This window comes from Lutra lutra, chromosome 6 (assembly GCF_902655055.1).
Source record: "Lutra lutra chromosome 6, mLutLut1.2, whole genome shotgun sequence".
NCBI classification, from domain to species: domain Eukaryota; kingdom Metazoa; phylum Chordata; class Mammalia; order Carnivora; family Mustelidae; genus Lutra; species Lutra lutra.
In genome coordinates this window covers 95,311,694-95,329,344 of record NC_062283.1, presented here as the reverse complement: position 1 = coordinate 95,329,344, position 17,651 = coordinate 95,311,694, and the positions used below count along the sequence as shown (strand labels likewise).

Genomic DNA, 17,651 nt, shown 5'->3' with positions numbered 1-17,651 from the left:
CGTGTGGCATACTGTTCAATTCTGGAATGGGTGTCATCATGAAACAGCTGAGGAGACTGTGAGGGGCTATCAAAGAAAAAGCAAAGAAATGGTTTTATGCCTAAATACTGATAGACGTTACTATTAGGACTGTTAGCTTAGTTAAACAGTGAATTTGCCATGCAAACAAACCATGAGGATTGTTACCCAGGAGGCAGACCATTCTTTCAGTGCAAGAGTTTTGTAATCAGCCCCATGCTAATGACACCGATCAGAGTACCAGTAGTGGCTCCGGGGACAGAGCTGTGAATACTCACTCATAGTGCTCCGGCCACATGCTGATCAGTGTGACAGGACTGCAGAGGGGGAGAGGGAAACAGAAGTCACAGAACTAGCACTTGAGAGACATTGCAGACAAAAGCAGTGGGAAGCTGGAGGAGAAGACATTCTCAACTGTCTTCCACTCTCACGTTTGGTTGCCCTGAGGTGGACCCTGGGGAAATCAAAAGTAGCACAAGTCCCTGTTTATCTTAGACAGAACGCTGTGCCTTCAAGTGCCTCGGGGGCTTTTCACAGATATAATAGCATATGTGTTACAAGACAGCAAGTGCATCTTTAAATAGCCTCATTGGAAAAGAAAAAAAAAAAAGAAAGAAACAAAATGCTCTACGATAGCTCAAAAACATGGAATAACTGAAAAGCTAATGCTCCATGACATACTGAGAGATGACGCGACCAGACGATGTTTTTCCTGGAGGAGAAACTTGGTCAGAAACTCCCAAGACTACATTATATATTGATGGCAGAGTTGCAATAAAAGGAGATTTTTCTGATTCTTTGTTCAGTTTTAAATGTACACATTCAAATCCAACTGGGCACAAAGTACTTCAACCTCCCAGGGCACTGAAAGAAGATGTTACACCTAGATCCTCTCCCCTACACCCACCCCAAATTTTACATTATCCATAAAGGTGAAAGCAACGAGATGATGATACACTTTCTTCAAACAAAATTGTTTCTGGAAGTTCAATCCGTGAAAATGATCGGGAAATGTGTTCTGTCTCCATCTGGACCTGGATCCTTCATTACCACTCCTAGCCCTGGGGACACTCCAACCTCAAAAACTGCCTAGAAACACCCCCATCTCTGTGAAATACCTTTCAAAAAACGACTGAACAGAATGAAAAACCCTAGGTTTTTTGGTTTTTGTTTTGTTGTTGTTGTTGTTGTTGTTGTTGTTGTTGTTTTGAGGAGAGTGAGGGGAGGTATGATCAATGTGGGAATTTAAAAGTCTAAAGAAAATTAGTTCTTTATTTAATTAAATAATTAAAGTCTCCTACATAAGCTCAAGTTGATGGAAACAAAGAAGAAGGAAAGTTTAAATTATTCTAGATTGAATTGATTCTGCTATTTCTAGTATACATAGAAACTTATGAAAAAGTTAATGATCTCATTAGCTCCTACCGGGCAGCGCAAGTTAATGTCTGAACAGCAAAGATTAAAAGGAGATGGAGGACATCTTATTGGACTGAAAAACTACGACTATAAGGACCTACTTTCAAAAATAGGCATTGAGCCAGTCTATTTGTAAATAGACTTAATCATGCACATATAAGCTAGTTACAACAATGAAACAACACAGTATCATTCAATCATTTTTTCATCATTACTTTTCCTTATCTCTGAGATACGGTTGTTGAATGCCAAGTGAATGATGTGCTATAAACTTTCCAAAAAATAATAGTTATTCAGAGAAAGCATTTCTAAAATTTAAGTGTACTACCACATATGCGACAAACTTTAAACACACAAGAAAAATATGTATTTTTTATCTTAATTGAACTTGGAAAAGCTTTGTGAAACTGCATGACTGGTTCTTGTGAAGTTAATTCAGTTAGCACAAAAGTGATTCTTTGTACTAAGATAAGAGTGGCAGAGGTAGAAAGCTGAACTGAAGAAGTTCTCGAAAGTGTTTTACATATTGAGAACAGAGAATTCTAAGAAAAGAAATAAAGATGAAAAAAAATCAAACTTTAGGCCTCATTGACCTCAAAGTATTTTGACTTATAGAAAAAAAAAAGGTTAAGTGATAAATTTTCTCATTTAATTCTGGGAGATAAAAACAAGGCAATATCCCTACTGTATAGATAGAGTCTATAGTTAAAGGGGGTTCAAAATAAGACACAGTTAATAATGTAGCCTATCCCTGCTTTCCAGAGCAGGGGCTGAATGGGGTGTTTGGGTTAATTACACACTAATATGCAATGAATTACTCTACTAAATAAACTTAATATTATATGAAATATAATCCAGACTTTCCTTGAAAATTTAATGATTCTTTCACTGCCTTAGGCTTCCAGTGTTTTGCCTTCTTCAATCTGTTTGCCACAGGGTAGGTGTGGTCCCGGTGTGCTCTCACATAGAGACCTTCAATGGCTCCTGACTGTTTTCAGGATAAAATCCGAACACCTTGGCACCACTTACAAGGCCCTTCATTATGTGGGTCCTGCTTCTCTGTCCACTCTCATTTCATGCCACTATTCCCAGCTTCCTACTCTAGTTCCTCAAATGATCTTGTCTCTGGGCTTTTGAAAACACTTCCCTTGCCTAGAAACTCCCCCTCCCCTCCTCCCACACCAAACCGTACACATCTGGCCCTATGACTCTTCCAGGTCTCAGTTCAGCTGAGACTCACTTCCTCACTTCCTCCCAGTCCATGAGTTGGTTCTTGCTAAGTAAGAACTGGAAACTCATCTGTTTCACTTTAACCAATACCAGGCAGAAGTGTCTGTTCTACTTCTTTAACTTCTAGGAAAACCAACCTACCTTGTATCCAATAGTAATCTCTCACAATTCTCAAATGACTTTTGCCACTATCTTAGCTTGTTTCTTTGGTTTATTTTCAATGGCAACTCTTCAATCAAGTTATACTCCTTTATTTCGATTTATTTTTTTGAAAACTCTTGCACACAGTTACCAAATTAATTGAATAAAATCTAAGCATGAGTTTGCTTACCTCCTTTTAGAAATAACTCCTTTTTCTCCTAAATCCCCTCTATGTATGCATGTATAATTACTGGATGGGGTAAGACATTACATTTTGCAGGGATGAAAGAGAAAGACGCAAAACAAAATTCTAATCAGCTTCATAAATAACTTCAATACATTTTACCATTTGACTGGTTTTTCTCCAATGTTTTCCCACAAACAGAATAAACGAAATAAAACCTTACTACCCGCTCACATAAATTGTTACACCAGAAGATTAAATGGCCCTATACTAGAAAGGGTTCAGCAGAAAAATGAACTATACCAACTTCAAGAATGTGTTCTAGAATTAAAAAAAGAAGAAAACATGCCCACTCTATCCAGTATCTCATAAATCTTTTTCAAAAAGCATCTTGTGACATCTGATTTAATCTTATACTCCTTCCTTCCTTTCTCTTATTTTCCTTTCCCTGAAAATGCTGGTAAATTGATGATAGGTGAAATGAAGCATTTTTAGAATTACAGCCAAAAATCACAGCACAAAATTTTTATTTAGTATGCTTTTCTGCCCTTTTTTGTCTAAGTGACTTTAAGTCACTCAGAATAGAATGATTGATGTCAATGGTTATTTTGACATGAAAAGGCAAATTATCAAAAATACTTAAAAGGAGTATAAAAGATAGATCTAGATGCATGACTCATATGAAGGATGTAGATATTTGAAATGGGACACAAATGGCAATGGTTTATCCTAAGACTGAAAGGTGCATCACTAGTTCAAGCCTATCAAATTGTCCTGAGATAAAAGCACTTATGTGATAATTCTGTGCTTCGGGCAGCTACTCCAAAGGTTAATTAGATCTGATACCAAGGGAAGTAAAACTGTGCATTTATCATGGGATGTTCAGCAGAGTTAAACTATATATTAGATGGTAAAACAAATAAAAATGTAAAATCATATAACCTTTTGCAGAAAGAGACAAAAATATACCCACAAAACAAAGAGAGAACCAACAATCTACTTTTCCTTATGGATTTTAAGTATATGAATAGGTCTCTTTAAACTGAAATTGCTCCACTAAAATTTGTTCTAAAATGTACTGTGGAAAAAATAACGGGGAGACATAATATTTTAATTGTACGCAGTTTGATATCAAGCAAAGTTATCAAAAACTTAGGATTTTTCTGGATGCTTTAAATGTGTGGTATTTTGGGATCTATCAACATAATATAGTCGCGCACCCATGACATTATGTATAGAGGGATCAAATATCTATGTGCTTTGGTTATGGTCTCTCTTCCACTTCTTAGAAGCTCCACAAATCAACAAAAAACAACAACCTGTATTTGTACGCAAACTCAGCAAAGCCAATGGTCTACAAAGCTTTATATGGAAAAAAACCCACCCAGGCTATGTAGTGTATCCCTCCACTTTGACATCTTTGAGTCGTGGACTGTCATAATACTAGACTATGACTGCTCTCTGTGTATCTCTCATACACACCATAAAATGAATTAAGAGTTTTGAAGGTTAAAGAAAGAATGATTTCACAAAAATTGCACTCAACACAATTTTTGCACTTCTCACTACAATTTCCTTTACAGGAGAATGTAGAAAACTTCACACTTCACACCTCTGAGCGTCTTTTCTAGAGTCATATGAGAGGGCAGCTTTCTGTAACTAGAACATCACTATTTTTATGACTAGGTGCTTTGCTAATGATTAGCAATAAACATTAATTTTTCCCAAGATTCAAGCACAAGAAAATTATCTCAGCAGGTGTATTTATGCTGAGATTTTTTTCAAAGTGATTCAAAGATTTAAAACCAGATCTATTTTGATCCTGATATATCATTGTTTCATAATTTAAAATCACTTCTTGCATTTCTTCTGGCTTGCTTTAAGAATTGTTTTTTTTTTTCACTTCTGGTTATAAATTGTTATTTTTCTTTTCTTTACAATGCCATAGTAATTTTGCTGCATTGAGACTTGTTTCATTTATGCTTATAAACTCAAAGTACATACTTTTAAGAAATTTTGTCTATTTATATACCTATATAGCTATCTCGTTTTGCTGCCTTCATGCTCAAGAGAAAAGAAATTAGAAATACAACATTTTGATGAGATTTTAGGGCAGGTATATATGAAGCAAGAGAGCCAATATTATTAATAAATTTACCAAAAAATATGTAAAATAAGTGTAAAACATACTATGTGAAATAGCAAAATATCCCCAGAGGAGGAAAAATGGAAAATGAATAAAATCATGAAACAGTACATAACACAATTCGCTTCAAGTATTTTTAAGAGGAAAAGAAATGACTAAGGCAAAGGTTGAACACATAATAATACATATTTTTAAGGTGGAGGAACACATGCAAAATTAAATCTAAAATTTTAGCAGTGGCATTGTCAAAAGCAAACAGCAAAAATTCATGTGAAGACTGGTTCCAGTCTTCATATCAATTCCAATCAATTCCTATTGATTCCAAGGTCAATATACCTCTCTGTTTTTAAATTTTTTAAAAATTTTTTCAGTGTTCCAAGATTCATTGTTTATGCACCACACCCAGTGCAGAAAAAATCAATTATTATATGGTTTCACTTACTTGTGGAGCATAAGGAATAACATGAGGACATTAGGAGAAGGAAAGGAAAAGTGAAGTGGGGTGAATCAGTGGGGGAGACAAAGCATGAGAGACTGTGGACTCTGAGCCTAGTAGTGGGTATTAATTTACCTCTTTTAAAATGAAACACTTTGCACGTGAGCTAATGAGCACCTGGTGTTATACTGACCTGATAAATCATTGAACATTATATCAAAAACTAGTGATGTCCTAGACCTTGGCTAATTGAATTTAAATTAAAAAGTAGAGTAAAAATTAAAAAAAATGAAACATTTTACCAAAACATAAATTCTTTTTGGTATCAGATAATTTCTCTTGTATCACTAACATAAGAGACATCAGAAAAAAGAGTACATAAAAGTTTTAATATTAAAATTAAACTTACGTCTCTAAGTTGTCACCTTCGAGAACTGTCTGGACAGGCAGGTAGCCAAGCCGAGGATGTTTGGCAAAGTATTTCTTTGATCTGAACTTATTCTTCAGCACCTTTGTGAAATCTCGTACGTCTTCCCCAGATGTTGTCTAGAAAGTTGAAAAAATTATACTTCCTTCATTAAAATGGAAGGAGATACTAGCTATAATAAAATTCAAACAGATATAAATGACAACAGTTTCAGTAGCTTTATGTATTTCTAGAACAACAAAGCATGTCACAAAATCATGAGACAACCAGGACTCATCATTAAATATATCCAGCAATTGGTTCATATTTTTTTATAACTAGCTCATTTCTCCAATATTTAAAAAATTGGGCCAAAAGTAAAATCAGTTTTGGCAATGTTATTGGTTGATTCCTACTAATAAAAGAGTTGTGACTTGCTCTTAAGTGTGTTTAGTGATGATGAAGGATTTTGGATATAATACGGTTTTAACTACGGTGAATAAATGAGGCTGAGCTATTTAGTTCCTACTGACTTCCCACAAGCCAGCATATGTTGAAGTCTGGAAAAGAAGAAAGCAATAAATAAGAGAGAAGGAATAGGGCCACAATATTATCAGGAATACTGTCAGTCTGTCTTTCCCAACCATACAAACATATCATTATTGGACATGGACTAAATTCGTGATGCAATATAAAATGTTACTCTTTCCTTAACCATTTCAAGATGATTAGCTAATAATCATTTGGGCTGAAGCGAGCTGAAATCCATCCCCACCCCAGCCCCTCTTCCCATCCCATGAATTGTTCCCAAAGCCTCACCGTCTTACTCTCCATCACCAACTCTAGTTTTTATTTACAGTATGTAATACAGACACCAACTTCTGTCCTTGTGAAGAGGCATTTAAGATATTTATGTTACCTGCAGGGAGCTAAATTAAAGTCTTGTTTTTCTGACTCCTAGTTGGCTATTCACCCTAAGCCTGGACAGACCTCACTCCTATCACTTAACAAAACAAAACCAGAGAACTCTTCTGTAATAACAAAACCAGTACTAAATACACTGCTTTCTTGCTGCCTGGCCCCCCTTCTCCTTGCACCCACCCCCAGTCCGTCTCTATGACAAGCATGCCCAGGACTCATACAAACTTGTTTTGCAAACAGAAGCTTAAAAAATATAACTATTTTTTAAAACAACTAAATTCTGAGTCAGCCCTTATGTGGTTTTGTAGCGTTCCATCTGCTCTCTTTCTACCTAAATGTGTCTGCTTCTAGTAGAAAATTAAGAGAACTTTTCATTCTCTAGGCTTGCAGAGCAGAGAGGAATAAGCCCAAGTTATTTATAATGTAAGTTCAACAATTTTCATTTTACTTAAAAAAAAAGTATAGCAAGGACCACCAGCCACGTTGTCACTAGGCCTTGCCATCAGACCCACAGTGTCCAATCTTTTCCAGAATAACACAGAACAAACTATATAATGTCTGTAGCTGTTTAGGTACAGATCCTTCCAAAGATAAAGAAGAAGGACAGAAAATAAGCTATTCATGAAAAGAAAAAGAATCTAAGGCACTCTGCAGAGGAAAAGTGTTGCTAAGATAGACAATGGTTTGGGGGGTACTAAGACCTAACCAGATGGAACAGGAGAAAGAAGTAGAATAACACTTGGGAATAAAGAAGGAAATTTTTAAGAAGGAATGTCTGGGACTGAGGCTAAAGCCAAAAGGAACTTTCACCTTATAAAGGACATTTGGACCTCTAGCAATGGGTACCACAACTGCAGATCATTATGTCAATAGATGCGTTCTCCCTGCATGATTTGATAAAGAGGAAAAGAAGGGAAGAAGCTTTCCATGATAGGAATAAAAAAAGAAGACCCCAATACAAAGAAAAGCATTTATGACTCAATTTGTTTTTCTGTCTGCTCTTAAACCTTGTTAATATACAATGAGATACGGAAGTACTGGCCTCCCTTACTTGGCCCACCTTCCTCTGGCAATAAAAACGTTCTACCATTGAGCTCAGTGGTTTTCAAGCCATATCCAGGCTTTCCATCAGGTGGTCCTGGGTGGGGTGGGTGGGGAAAAGGCCAGGAGGGTATGGTAGCAGGATACTTAACCAGCCTGCCTCCACAGGTGCTGTTTACATATTCCCAGGGTTCTGCAACCATCAGCTCAAAAAAGAAACCCTGTACCCATTTGCAATCACTCCCACCCTGTCCTAACCCTGTCGCCACCCCTCAGCTCCTGGCAACACTAATCTTTCTGTTTCTACGGATTTGCCCATTCTGGACATTTCTTATCAATAGAATCAGACGATATCTGGTCTTTTGGGACTGGCTTCTTTCACTTAGCATAATGTTCTTCTAGCTTATCTCTATTTAGGTTTCAACATGAACTTCTGCTCAGGGGAAAAAAAATGCACATCATTGAAAGTACACGTCCAATTGTGCATCAAACCTTCTTTAGGTAAAGACACTGAAGACGTGGAAGAACAAAGGAAAACCAACCAACCAACTAACAACCAAAAAACCCCATCTCCCATAAAACAAAAATACAAAAAACAAATTAAAGAGCACCAACCTGCCTCCCAAAAAGTTATAGCAGGGGCTGAAGTTAATTGTGATAACGTTCAAATTTAGTATTAAAAAAAAAGTGCATTCTCACGCAGAAATTGCATTATTTTTATTTCTTCATGAATTTTCATATCAAGGGGAATAAAAACTTCTAGCAAAACTTACAATCTAAAGGCACTGAATTCACTAATGCCATAAGCTTTATGTAACATTAAAAAAAAAAATAGAAAGTAATTCATCCCACAAAAACTAGGTGTTACATTCCAGTTAGCAAAATCTAATTCTTTAGTTGAAAGGGAGCCAAGAAAATGAATCACATCTATTTTCTGACCCAGAAAAAAGGTAAAAGATATTTTTACATATTTGGTCTAATTTGCTATCTAATGACAGTAGCTAATATCTCTCTCTTTCAAAGCACTAGAGCAACAGTTTGGTAAAAAGCAAAGACCACCCACCTAGCATAATGAATATAATCAAATGCAGCTCTATCTTCAAGCTAGGTATAATACTTTGTTCTTTTCCTTTTTTAAGCAAATAACTATTGATATTATGATCTGAGGATGAAATTGAAAGAAACACTCATTACTACACAAATTATCCGACATTTTAAGTTATCCATGTCTTTCTTGAAAGACTAAGGTTTTTGTTTATTGCTGTAAGAAAGAAAGAAGAACAAAAGATTTTGAAGAGCTCATTATATGAGACAAGGGGAATATAATGGCATAGAACTCTGCACCTTATAAATAGCTTTCCTTCATTCTCATTTTACCATCAAGGGTGGTAAGATTAGCGTTACTTTTTTGACGCCTCCGAAAGCTGACATCAAAGCTTTCAGACCTACAAGTCAGTAAGGAGAAAGCTGCTCTTGCAAACCTGGGTCTTTTCACTCTACCAGCACTATATCCCTTCTCCTAGAAAAACAACAGTTCTAAGTTTTGTAAGAGCTGAGAGCTTTATAGTCATCGACTAAAATACCTATTACTACATTAAGCTACCCTGTGGCTGATTTTTTTTTACCAAATTCATATTGAAATGTCAACTTATGACTTTTAAATTGCAGGTCTAAGACATGTTTCGTGTAAGTAGAATTAGAAAAAAAATTACCCATGAAAGAAAAAAAGAGCAATATTAAAATCAACTGCTTTTTGGCTACCTAGGCATTCCCACCCTTAAAATGTTTGTGACTGGACTGATTTATTTTCTAATTTGTTTTATTGTAAAACAAAACACAGATATATAAAACTATATACAACAAATGCTTGATGAATATATAAGGCAAATACCATCCAATCAGGAAACTGAACTTTGCGAGACATTCCAGAAGCCCCTTCCACATGCCTTGTTTCACCCCTCTCTTTCCATAATAACCATTATCTTCATTTTTATAAGCAACAACTACCTTGTGTGTAAAAAATGCTTTTTTTCACCCCAAAGTCTATCCCTAGATACTGTAGTTGCTCATTTCAAAAAATCTGATATATTTTAATTCACTTTTAATATCTGCAAATTTCTCCTCCATAGCCACGTCCTTACAGTTTATGTTGGAAAACTCAGGCAATGTGATGTAGCTGAACTTTGCTGACTGTATATTTTTGGTGCGGTTCAGCACGTTCCTCAGTCCCTTGGATATCCTGCAAACCAGCAGCTGGATGGAGAGAATGCATCGGCTTCAAGTGTGATCTGGCAAGACTATCAGTAGTGTTTGGTAGGCACATGATGTCTGGTTATCACTCTTCTGTGATCCTCACAGATGTCATGCTAAATGCCTATATCCACCCAATAGGGGTTTCAAAATGGTGGCCTTCTAATTCTATCAGCCATTTTCATTTATTAGTTGAAATATTATATGAAGGCATGTCCCCGTGTCTACTCTTCAGCCACTCAGTAATACAGTTCATTCAGGAAAGGCAGGATTACATGTTTGATTTTTCCCTTTTATTGACCAATTTCCGAAGCAACATATTGGTTTCCTATCATCCTCCAAAGATGACCTTTTATTATTATTATTGTTATTTTCATGAATCATTATGAACTTGTAGATTTTTGCCATATTTGATGGGTTTTTGATCTATTGCAACTATTATCATTATTGAAGATCAAATTGCCCTATCTTTGGCCAGTAGGAGCCTCTTCCAGTTAACCCCACTAAGTCTAAGTTCTACAGGTAACAATATAATTAATGGTCTCCATCTGTCCTTAGGATGTTATTTCTCCAGTTATTTTGTTTGTCTGAAGCCTGGTCTCTAAGTAAATCTTCAAGAAGTGCTCACAGGACCAACATTCTTGTTTGTTAGTGATAATTTTCCTGAGTCCTTACTAAATAGTAGGAGGCTGGTTTTTCTCAATATAAAATCCTTGGCTCACATGTTCTCTTCCTTTCAGTTTCTTAAAAATGTCCATTTTCTTTTGGAGCATAAGGAATAACACGGAGGACACTGGACGATGGAGAGGAGAAGTGAGTTGGGGGAAGTCAGAGGGAGAGACAAACCATGAGAGACTGTGGACTCTGAGAAACAAATTGAGGGTGTTGGAGGGCAGAGGGGTCGGGATTGGGTGATCCTGGTGGTGGGTATTAAGGAGAGCACATATTGCGTGGAGCACTGGGTGTGGTGCATAAACAATGAATCTTGAAACACTGAAAAAAATTTTAAATATACCCTCTAATAACCCCCAAAATAAAAAGAATTTTTTAAAAATGTGTGTAATTTTTTCCCCACATCTTCAATATTTGATATTTTCTCTTAGATTTTTAAATTGCTTTCTTCATTTCATTTTGATTTTTAAAATTTGTCCCCTATTCACCTTCTATTTCTCTCAAGATACTTACCTGTTCTGTTAATTAAGACTAAAATCAGTCTTAATTTTGAAATGAGTTTTTTCTTTTATTTCTATTTCTTTCCTGAGTTCTGTCACCTCACCCTCTCCAAGATTTTCCAGTTCTGATATATGTTTTCTTTCATGGGTTGGTTCATTTTCTTAAGCTTATTTTAAAATAGTAGGTTACAGTTTTGACATGTTCAAGGAGCACATATTTTTGGTAAACTTTACTATACTTATATTATTTGGTTCCTACATCTTTTGCTTATAATTGCTTTATATGAGATTTGATCTTGATACTTACTGCTCCTCAATTTTGTCATTGTCGTGAAACTTATTTTCCTAATTCAGGGAAGCTTCATGCAGGTTCAGGAAAGCTTCTCTAGCTTTTTTAAAAAAAGATTTTGTTTATTTTTTTGATAGAGAGAGACACAGTGAGAGAGAGAACAGAAGCAGGGGCAGGCAGAGTGGGAGAGGGAGAAACAGGATTCCTGCTAAGCCAGGAGCCCTATGCAGGGCTTAATCCTAAGAACCTGGGATCATGACCTGAGCCAAAGGCAGACGCTTAACGACTGAGCCACCCAGGAGCCCCATGGTTTCTCTAACTTCACAGGGCTCCTTCTTCTGGGGTGTTAAAGAATAGGGCACTTGAGTTTGGGGATTTTCTGGTCCTTTCCCTTGTCCTATTTTGGACTAGACCATTTCTCTTTTTCATCTCTGTTGCTTTGAGCTGCTATGTCGGTGTCATTCCTAGCAGTTTATACAGCCTGCGGCTCTTTTCCTGGAAGGAAGCCCTAGGAAGTCAGGTCTACGGACTCCAGAAGCCCAGAGCACCGCAGCACCTTCAGACCAACCCTCTGGGCTCCTCCCAGGTTCACAGCCCTGTTTCCAAACCAGCCCTTTGAGTTCTCCACTGAATACCTGTTGTCTGTTTAGGTGTTCTCCATTTCTGAGGCACCTTGCTTCCTCTTCCTTCATTTTACAGAAAAAGATATCTTCATGCAGGTTTTAATGGCTGGTGGTGGCTTGTAGGCACCCAGATTTATTTTGGGGGATATCTTATTGCCTAGTTTTATTGTAAATGTTGCCCGGAGAGTTTTGGGGGTTTTGTTTGTTTGTTTTTGTCTAGTTACTCTCTTTTTATGTAACTAATTTAGAAATGGGAAGAAAATGACAAAGACAAAAGATATTGAAAAACTCGGCCACCATCTCCCGCAAATCCTTCTGGCTTGATTTTTAACAAGCACATAAGAACTCACATGTCCAAACAAGGACTGTCTTTCAAATTGTCATTTTTGGAAAGCTAATGAAGGTGAGTCACTGTGAAAAACATTTTAAAACTAAACCTACACAGACAAGAGGGCATGTGCATATTCAAAATTATACTTCCCTCCAGTATGCTTCTATTAAGAACAGAGATGATGAAAACTTATTTGGATAATAACAAGGAATAGTTCTCAACTTGCACCCCACCAACTTACACAAATAAATGCATGAAACATGAAAACATGTTTCTAAATTACAAAAGCTACCCTGGGGTAACTCTGTGCATGCAACTCTCTACCAAAACCTTAAAAACTCCCATGTAAGCTGGTGTCAGATGATTTTTCAATAGAGTTCTATTTTGCCAACCAAAGTTGGGAGTATTTTAAAATTTCCTTCATTTTATTCCTTGACTGAGGACAAACAGAGAAATCACATAGAACCAATTTAATCTATCCTTTACTTGTGTTTGTATATCTACATATAAATCTAGATGTATTATTCTACGTATCCCTGTTCATGTTTTAAGCTATATATTCTTATTATGAATGCTGATACCTATGTACTATTGAACTTCAAAAACATGGATATATGACTGGGAGTCTTTTCCTTCTCATTAATGTGAATTACAAGGAGTAACAAGGCTAAGGAACAAAAGAATCTAGAATTTAGAAATGCTAATCCTCAGAGTATTATAGTCAAGTAGATCCTTGAATAAATTGCTTTACTACTTCAGCTCAAAAAACTCCTCCCATTACCAAGAAAGAGCCACAAAGCAAAATATAAAAAGGACTATGAACAATGATGTCAAATAAGCTAGAGGCCAAAATATCCAACTTCTAAATACTTAGCAGTTTAAGCAAAACACCAAGCAACTACAAATAAATAAGCAAAACCATATTAATCTAAAATCCCCCCCAAATTCCTTGGCCAGCTCATAACTAGAGACGGCAATATTATCTAATTCTTTAACAAATATTCCTATCATTAGAGCTTTAACGATTAACTACAAAAATGAGTAACTTTTGGACACAGTAAAATAAGAAAGTACAAAGAGGAAAAGCCAAGCTTATATAACTAACAACACAGCCATTTGGCACATGAGTAGAATAATTAAACACTACCCTTTGGATTATGCACAAGTGCAAAAATCACTGTTGAACAGCATCATCATCATTAGCAAGATTTATTTCTTAAACATAGAAGTCAATAATCCCAAATGGTATACGCATACTTCTAAGGAGTCCATCATTATCACAGGACTTATCCTAAAAGACATTCCGACACTTTTTAAATTGCAAAAACAACTTCTCAGGATTGATTTCAGTTTCACTGATCTCAGAAAGCTGAAATTCAGATTACACTGAACTCCATGAAGAGGAGGAAATCAGGAAGACAAGCTTGGAGCCTTTCAAGTTCTAATGGAGAAATATGAAACTAAAAAACAGGCATCAACAGAATCACCAAGGGGTCAAGAGTAAGTAGGGTAATAAGGCTTTGCAAAGGAAAATGGATGTTGTCCAAACTTCAACTTAAGAGCTAATGACACACTCTAAATGCACTCCACTTACTGAGAAGACAGGATAAGGGGAGCAAGAACTGAAAAGCCACTTCAGGATGCTGAGGTCAGAGAAGGAGCGATGATGCTGCACACTGAGCCTGCTGGCAAACGTCCCCAGTCTCATCTGATGAAGCAAGACTGCCAAAAAACAAACGACACTAGCGCGACGGAAAGCTTTCCAGAGAATGAACCAGCATTTTCTGATATTTGATTTTCATAGTCTTACAGATACATTGATGCTGGCAGGGTGGAGGTAGGTGGACAGAACAACCAATTCTAGTTTTTCCCTCTGTCCTTGTTCGTTTCTTGCTAATAACATATAGTTTGCAAAGAAAAGATGGGATTTCACATTTAACTTTCAAAAGAAAACTTTTTTCTGTTTTTTTTTTTCTTAGTAGAAAATTGATTTTTCTACAGTTTCTAGAAACACTAAAAATACGAAGCTTTGGTTTATTTCCCCGTATATTTAATCAATATTGGCAGGAATATGCTTGAATCTATTGCTTTAAAAGTAACATGCACTTGCTTAAAAAATGCAATACAAATGTGTTTTAAGTGTTGTTAAAGTAATAAGCTGTTTTCCATATAGGTATGTTTTTCTGGTCCTCCACGCTTTTACCAAAATCTCAACGAAACTATAAGTACAAACTAGTCCTATCCAAACCTTGCACATAAGCAGAGAATTTGGTTATGATTCTACTCCACCAATTTGAATGCTGGGAATAGCTGACATTGCTGACTTTTCTAGCAATAAAATTTTGCAAACATCCCATCTCTTCTCCCTGAGCTAACACATCTCTCAAACCACCTTCTTATTCTGGCTCATACTTTGGTTCCTTCTGCCTGTATTTGTGAACAAGCATGTGCCCTATTCTCGTCCCCATTTCTCCTTTTCTGTCCCGGACCACTGTCCCTGACCAGGTGCACACAGCCTCTGCTTAGTTACCTTCTTTCCCCCAACTTGGTGGACTCTGGGTTCTTTGACGCATAAACACACTCTACTACATCTGTTCATATCTGCAGCTTGAACCCTTCTCCTTCAGCGAATCCTGATGCTCCTGGGATAACACATCTCCCCTACCATCTTCTCCATGATGGGCTGTATAATGTCTCCCCCACAAAGGCCAACAATAAAGGAGGTTTACAGCTTTTTGCTCTTAGCCTCAGCCTTCTCAGCAACTAAAACTAATGTGCCCTTCCATTCCCCTTTGACCATACGTGGCCAGAAACAGCTACCACCTGTCACCTTCTAGAGACATACTGATGGTCTTCTAAGTGCCACCTCACTTCAAAACCTTTCATAGTTGGAACACTGAAAAAATACAATAAAATTAAAACAAAAACAAAAACACCAAATCTTTTATGTTCCACATTAGCCCCATAATGGGGTACGTCCAAACCTCGGACCTCATCAACACTCAAAACATTATTTGGTTCCAAATTTCTAACCTGGAAAAGAAGTCCTGAGCCTCGCCCTTACTTCTTTAATATAAACAAGCCTTTTCTTACCCCCATGATCTTAATCACTAGCCCTTCAACCCCTTTAGGGATTTTTTTCAGTATGGGGACAGCCCAACGCAGTCCCAGTATCATTAACACCTTTGTATCATTCATTCCCGTGGCCTTCAACTTTATCTACCGTCTCTTAATTCCACAGTGACTGAGCAATGATGCAGTCAGTGCAGATCCTTGCCAATTAACCTCAGCTGCACTCCTGTTGTAATGTAGCAATCAATTTATTCATCTCTTGTCGACTCATGCTTGCCCCCAGTAGCAATTCCAAACATTTTCCATTCTCCCTAATATTTAACCCTATCTAGCTCTCTCTCACTAGCAGCAATGGCATAAACTCTTATAAATCATATATGAAACTCACCATCCTCTCTCTTGAGTTTAAAGGGCTATCTTTTACACAAATGATGAATTACTGAATGCTACATCTGAAACTAATGAGATATGTTGACTAATTGAACATTAAAAAAAGGAGCTTTTTTTTCTTAAAGGGACTATCTTTTTTATATAGCTTAACATCCAAAAATGTGTCTAATGTGAATTAAATTTTGGTTATTTGCAGCAGAGAATATAGACACTGTTTCAAAATGATAAAATTAGAGTCATTTTCTTTTTTTTTTTAAGATTTTATTTATTTTATTTGACAGACAGAGATTACAAGTAGGCAGAGAGGCAGGCAGAGAGAGAGAGGAGGAAGCAGGCTCCCTGCTGAACAGAGAGTCTGATGCGGGGCTTGATCCCAGGACCCTGGGATCATGACCTGAGCTGAAGGCAGAGGCTTTAACCCACTGAGCCACCCAGGTGCCCCTAGGGTCATTTTCATTGTGAAATTAAATGATCACAAACTTTTATTCCAAAAAAAAAAAAAAAAGAAAATGAAAATCTTCACATCTTTAATTTAAAATGTCAGTATTTTTTAAATAAATAATAAACTGAATTCAAACATGCAGGGCACAGGTAACAAGATTTGTTGTTGTCTGATTTGTTGTTGACTATTATCTTGATCCATAAACCTAGTCATTTAAAAAAAATACATAGTCTTAAATTTCTCTACATAGAGGACTTTGCTTTCCTTCATTATATTTTCACTGTAACTCTAGTCCCCAGCAAAATGCCTATATAATTGGATACCCAACAAACATAACACTCCAGCAAGCATACAGGACACAGTTTGTTAATGTGCCAAATTATGTATAATTCCCTAAGGGAGTAGAATCATTAAATCCAGGCCACCAACTTTGAACAAATCACCTTTTTCTAAGATTTAGTTTTCTCTTTAAAATGAGAATGAATTAGGGTGCCTGGGTGGCTCAGTGGGTTAAGCCGCTGCCTTCGGCTCAGGTCATGATCTCAGGGTCCTGGGATCGAGTCCCGCATCGGGCTCTCTGCTCAGCAGGGAGCCTGCTTCCCTTCTTCTCTCTCTGCCTGCCTCTCTGCCTACTTGTGATTTCTCTCTCTCAAATAAAAAATAAATAAAATCTTTAAAAAAAATAAAATGAGAATGAATTAGATGATTTTTTAGATCTTTTCAGCTTTAATATTCTATAATTAGTATTTATAATGTCAGATATGAACTCATTTAGCTTTTATGAGCCAGCTTTAACTAAGCGTAGTAAGAAAAAAGGAGTGAAAAAAAGAGTGGAGGGGGAAAACAACAGAAGATATTACACAGTCGAGTACTAATTGGTGAAACAGAGGCTACTGGTAGAGCCCACAGGATGAGGGATTCTGGGAGGGGAAGCTGGAGCACGTTGGGGAAATTTTACACACACTGTAAATTTTACACACACATACACTGAGTTGGTTTTGTGAAGGAATGGGACTTGGAGGGATGGAGAGAGAGAGTAGAGACAGAGATATAACGTATCTATGTCATGCTGCTGTTTTAGATGAACTCTTACTGAGCCTAATCATTGTTCTTAAACTCCTTAAAAGTACAAAGTTGGGTTAT

The 17,651-nt window shown here is 36.7% G+C and overlaps 1 protein-coding gene across 5 annotated transcripts in view; it reads right to left on the bottom strand.

Moving 5' to 3' along the window:
- Positions 1 to 17,651, bottom strand: part of UTRN (utrophin) — a 513,165-nt gene that overhangs the window by 25,275 nt on the left and 470,239 nt on the right. For 4 of the 5 annotated variants that reach the window (XM_047733710.1, XM_047733711.1, XM_047733712.1 and 1 more), the window contains 3 exons: positions 5,981 to 6,117; positions 297 to 335; positions 1 to 66 (listed from right to left, as the gene is read on the bottom strand). In XM_047733710.1, coding sequence (XP_047589666.1) covers positions 1 to 66; positions 297 to 335; positions 5,981 to 6,117 — 242 coding nt within the window. The remainder of the gene's footprint in view (positions 67 to 296; positions 336 to 5,980; positions 6,118 to 17,651) is intronic. The other variant, XM_047733709.1, reaches the window with a different exon arrangement.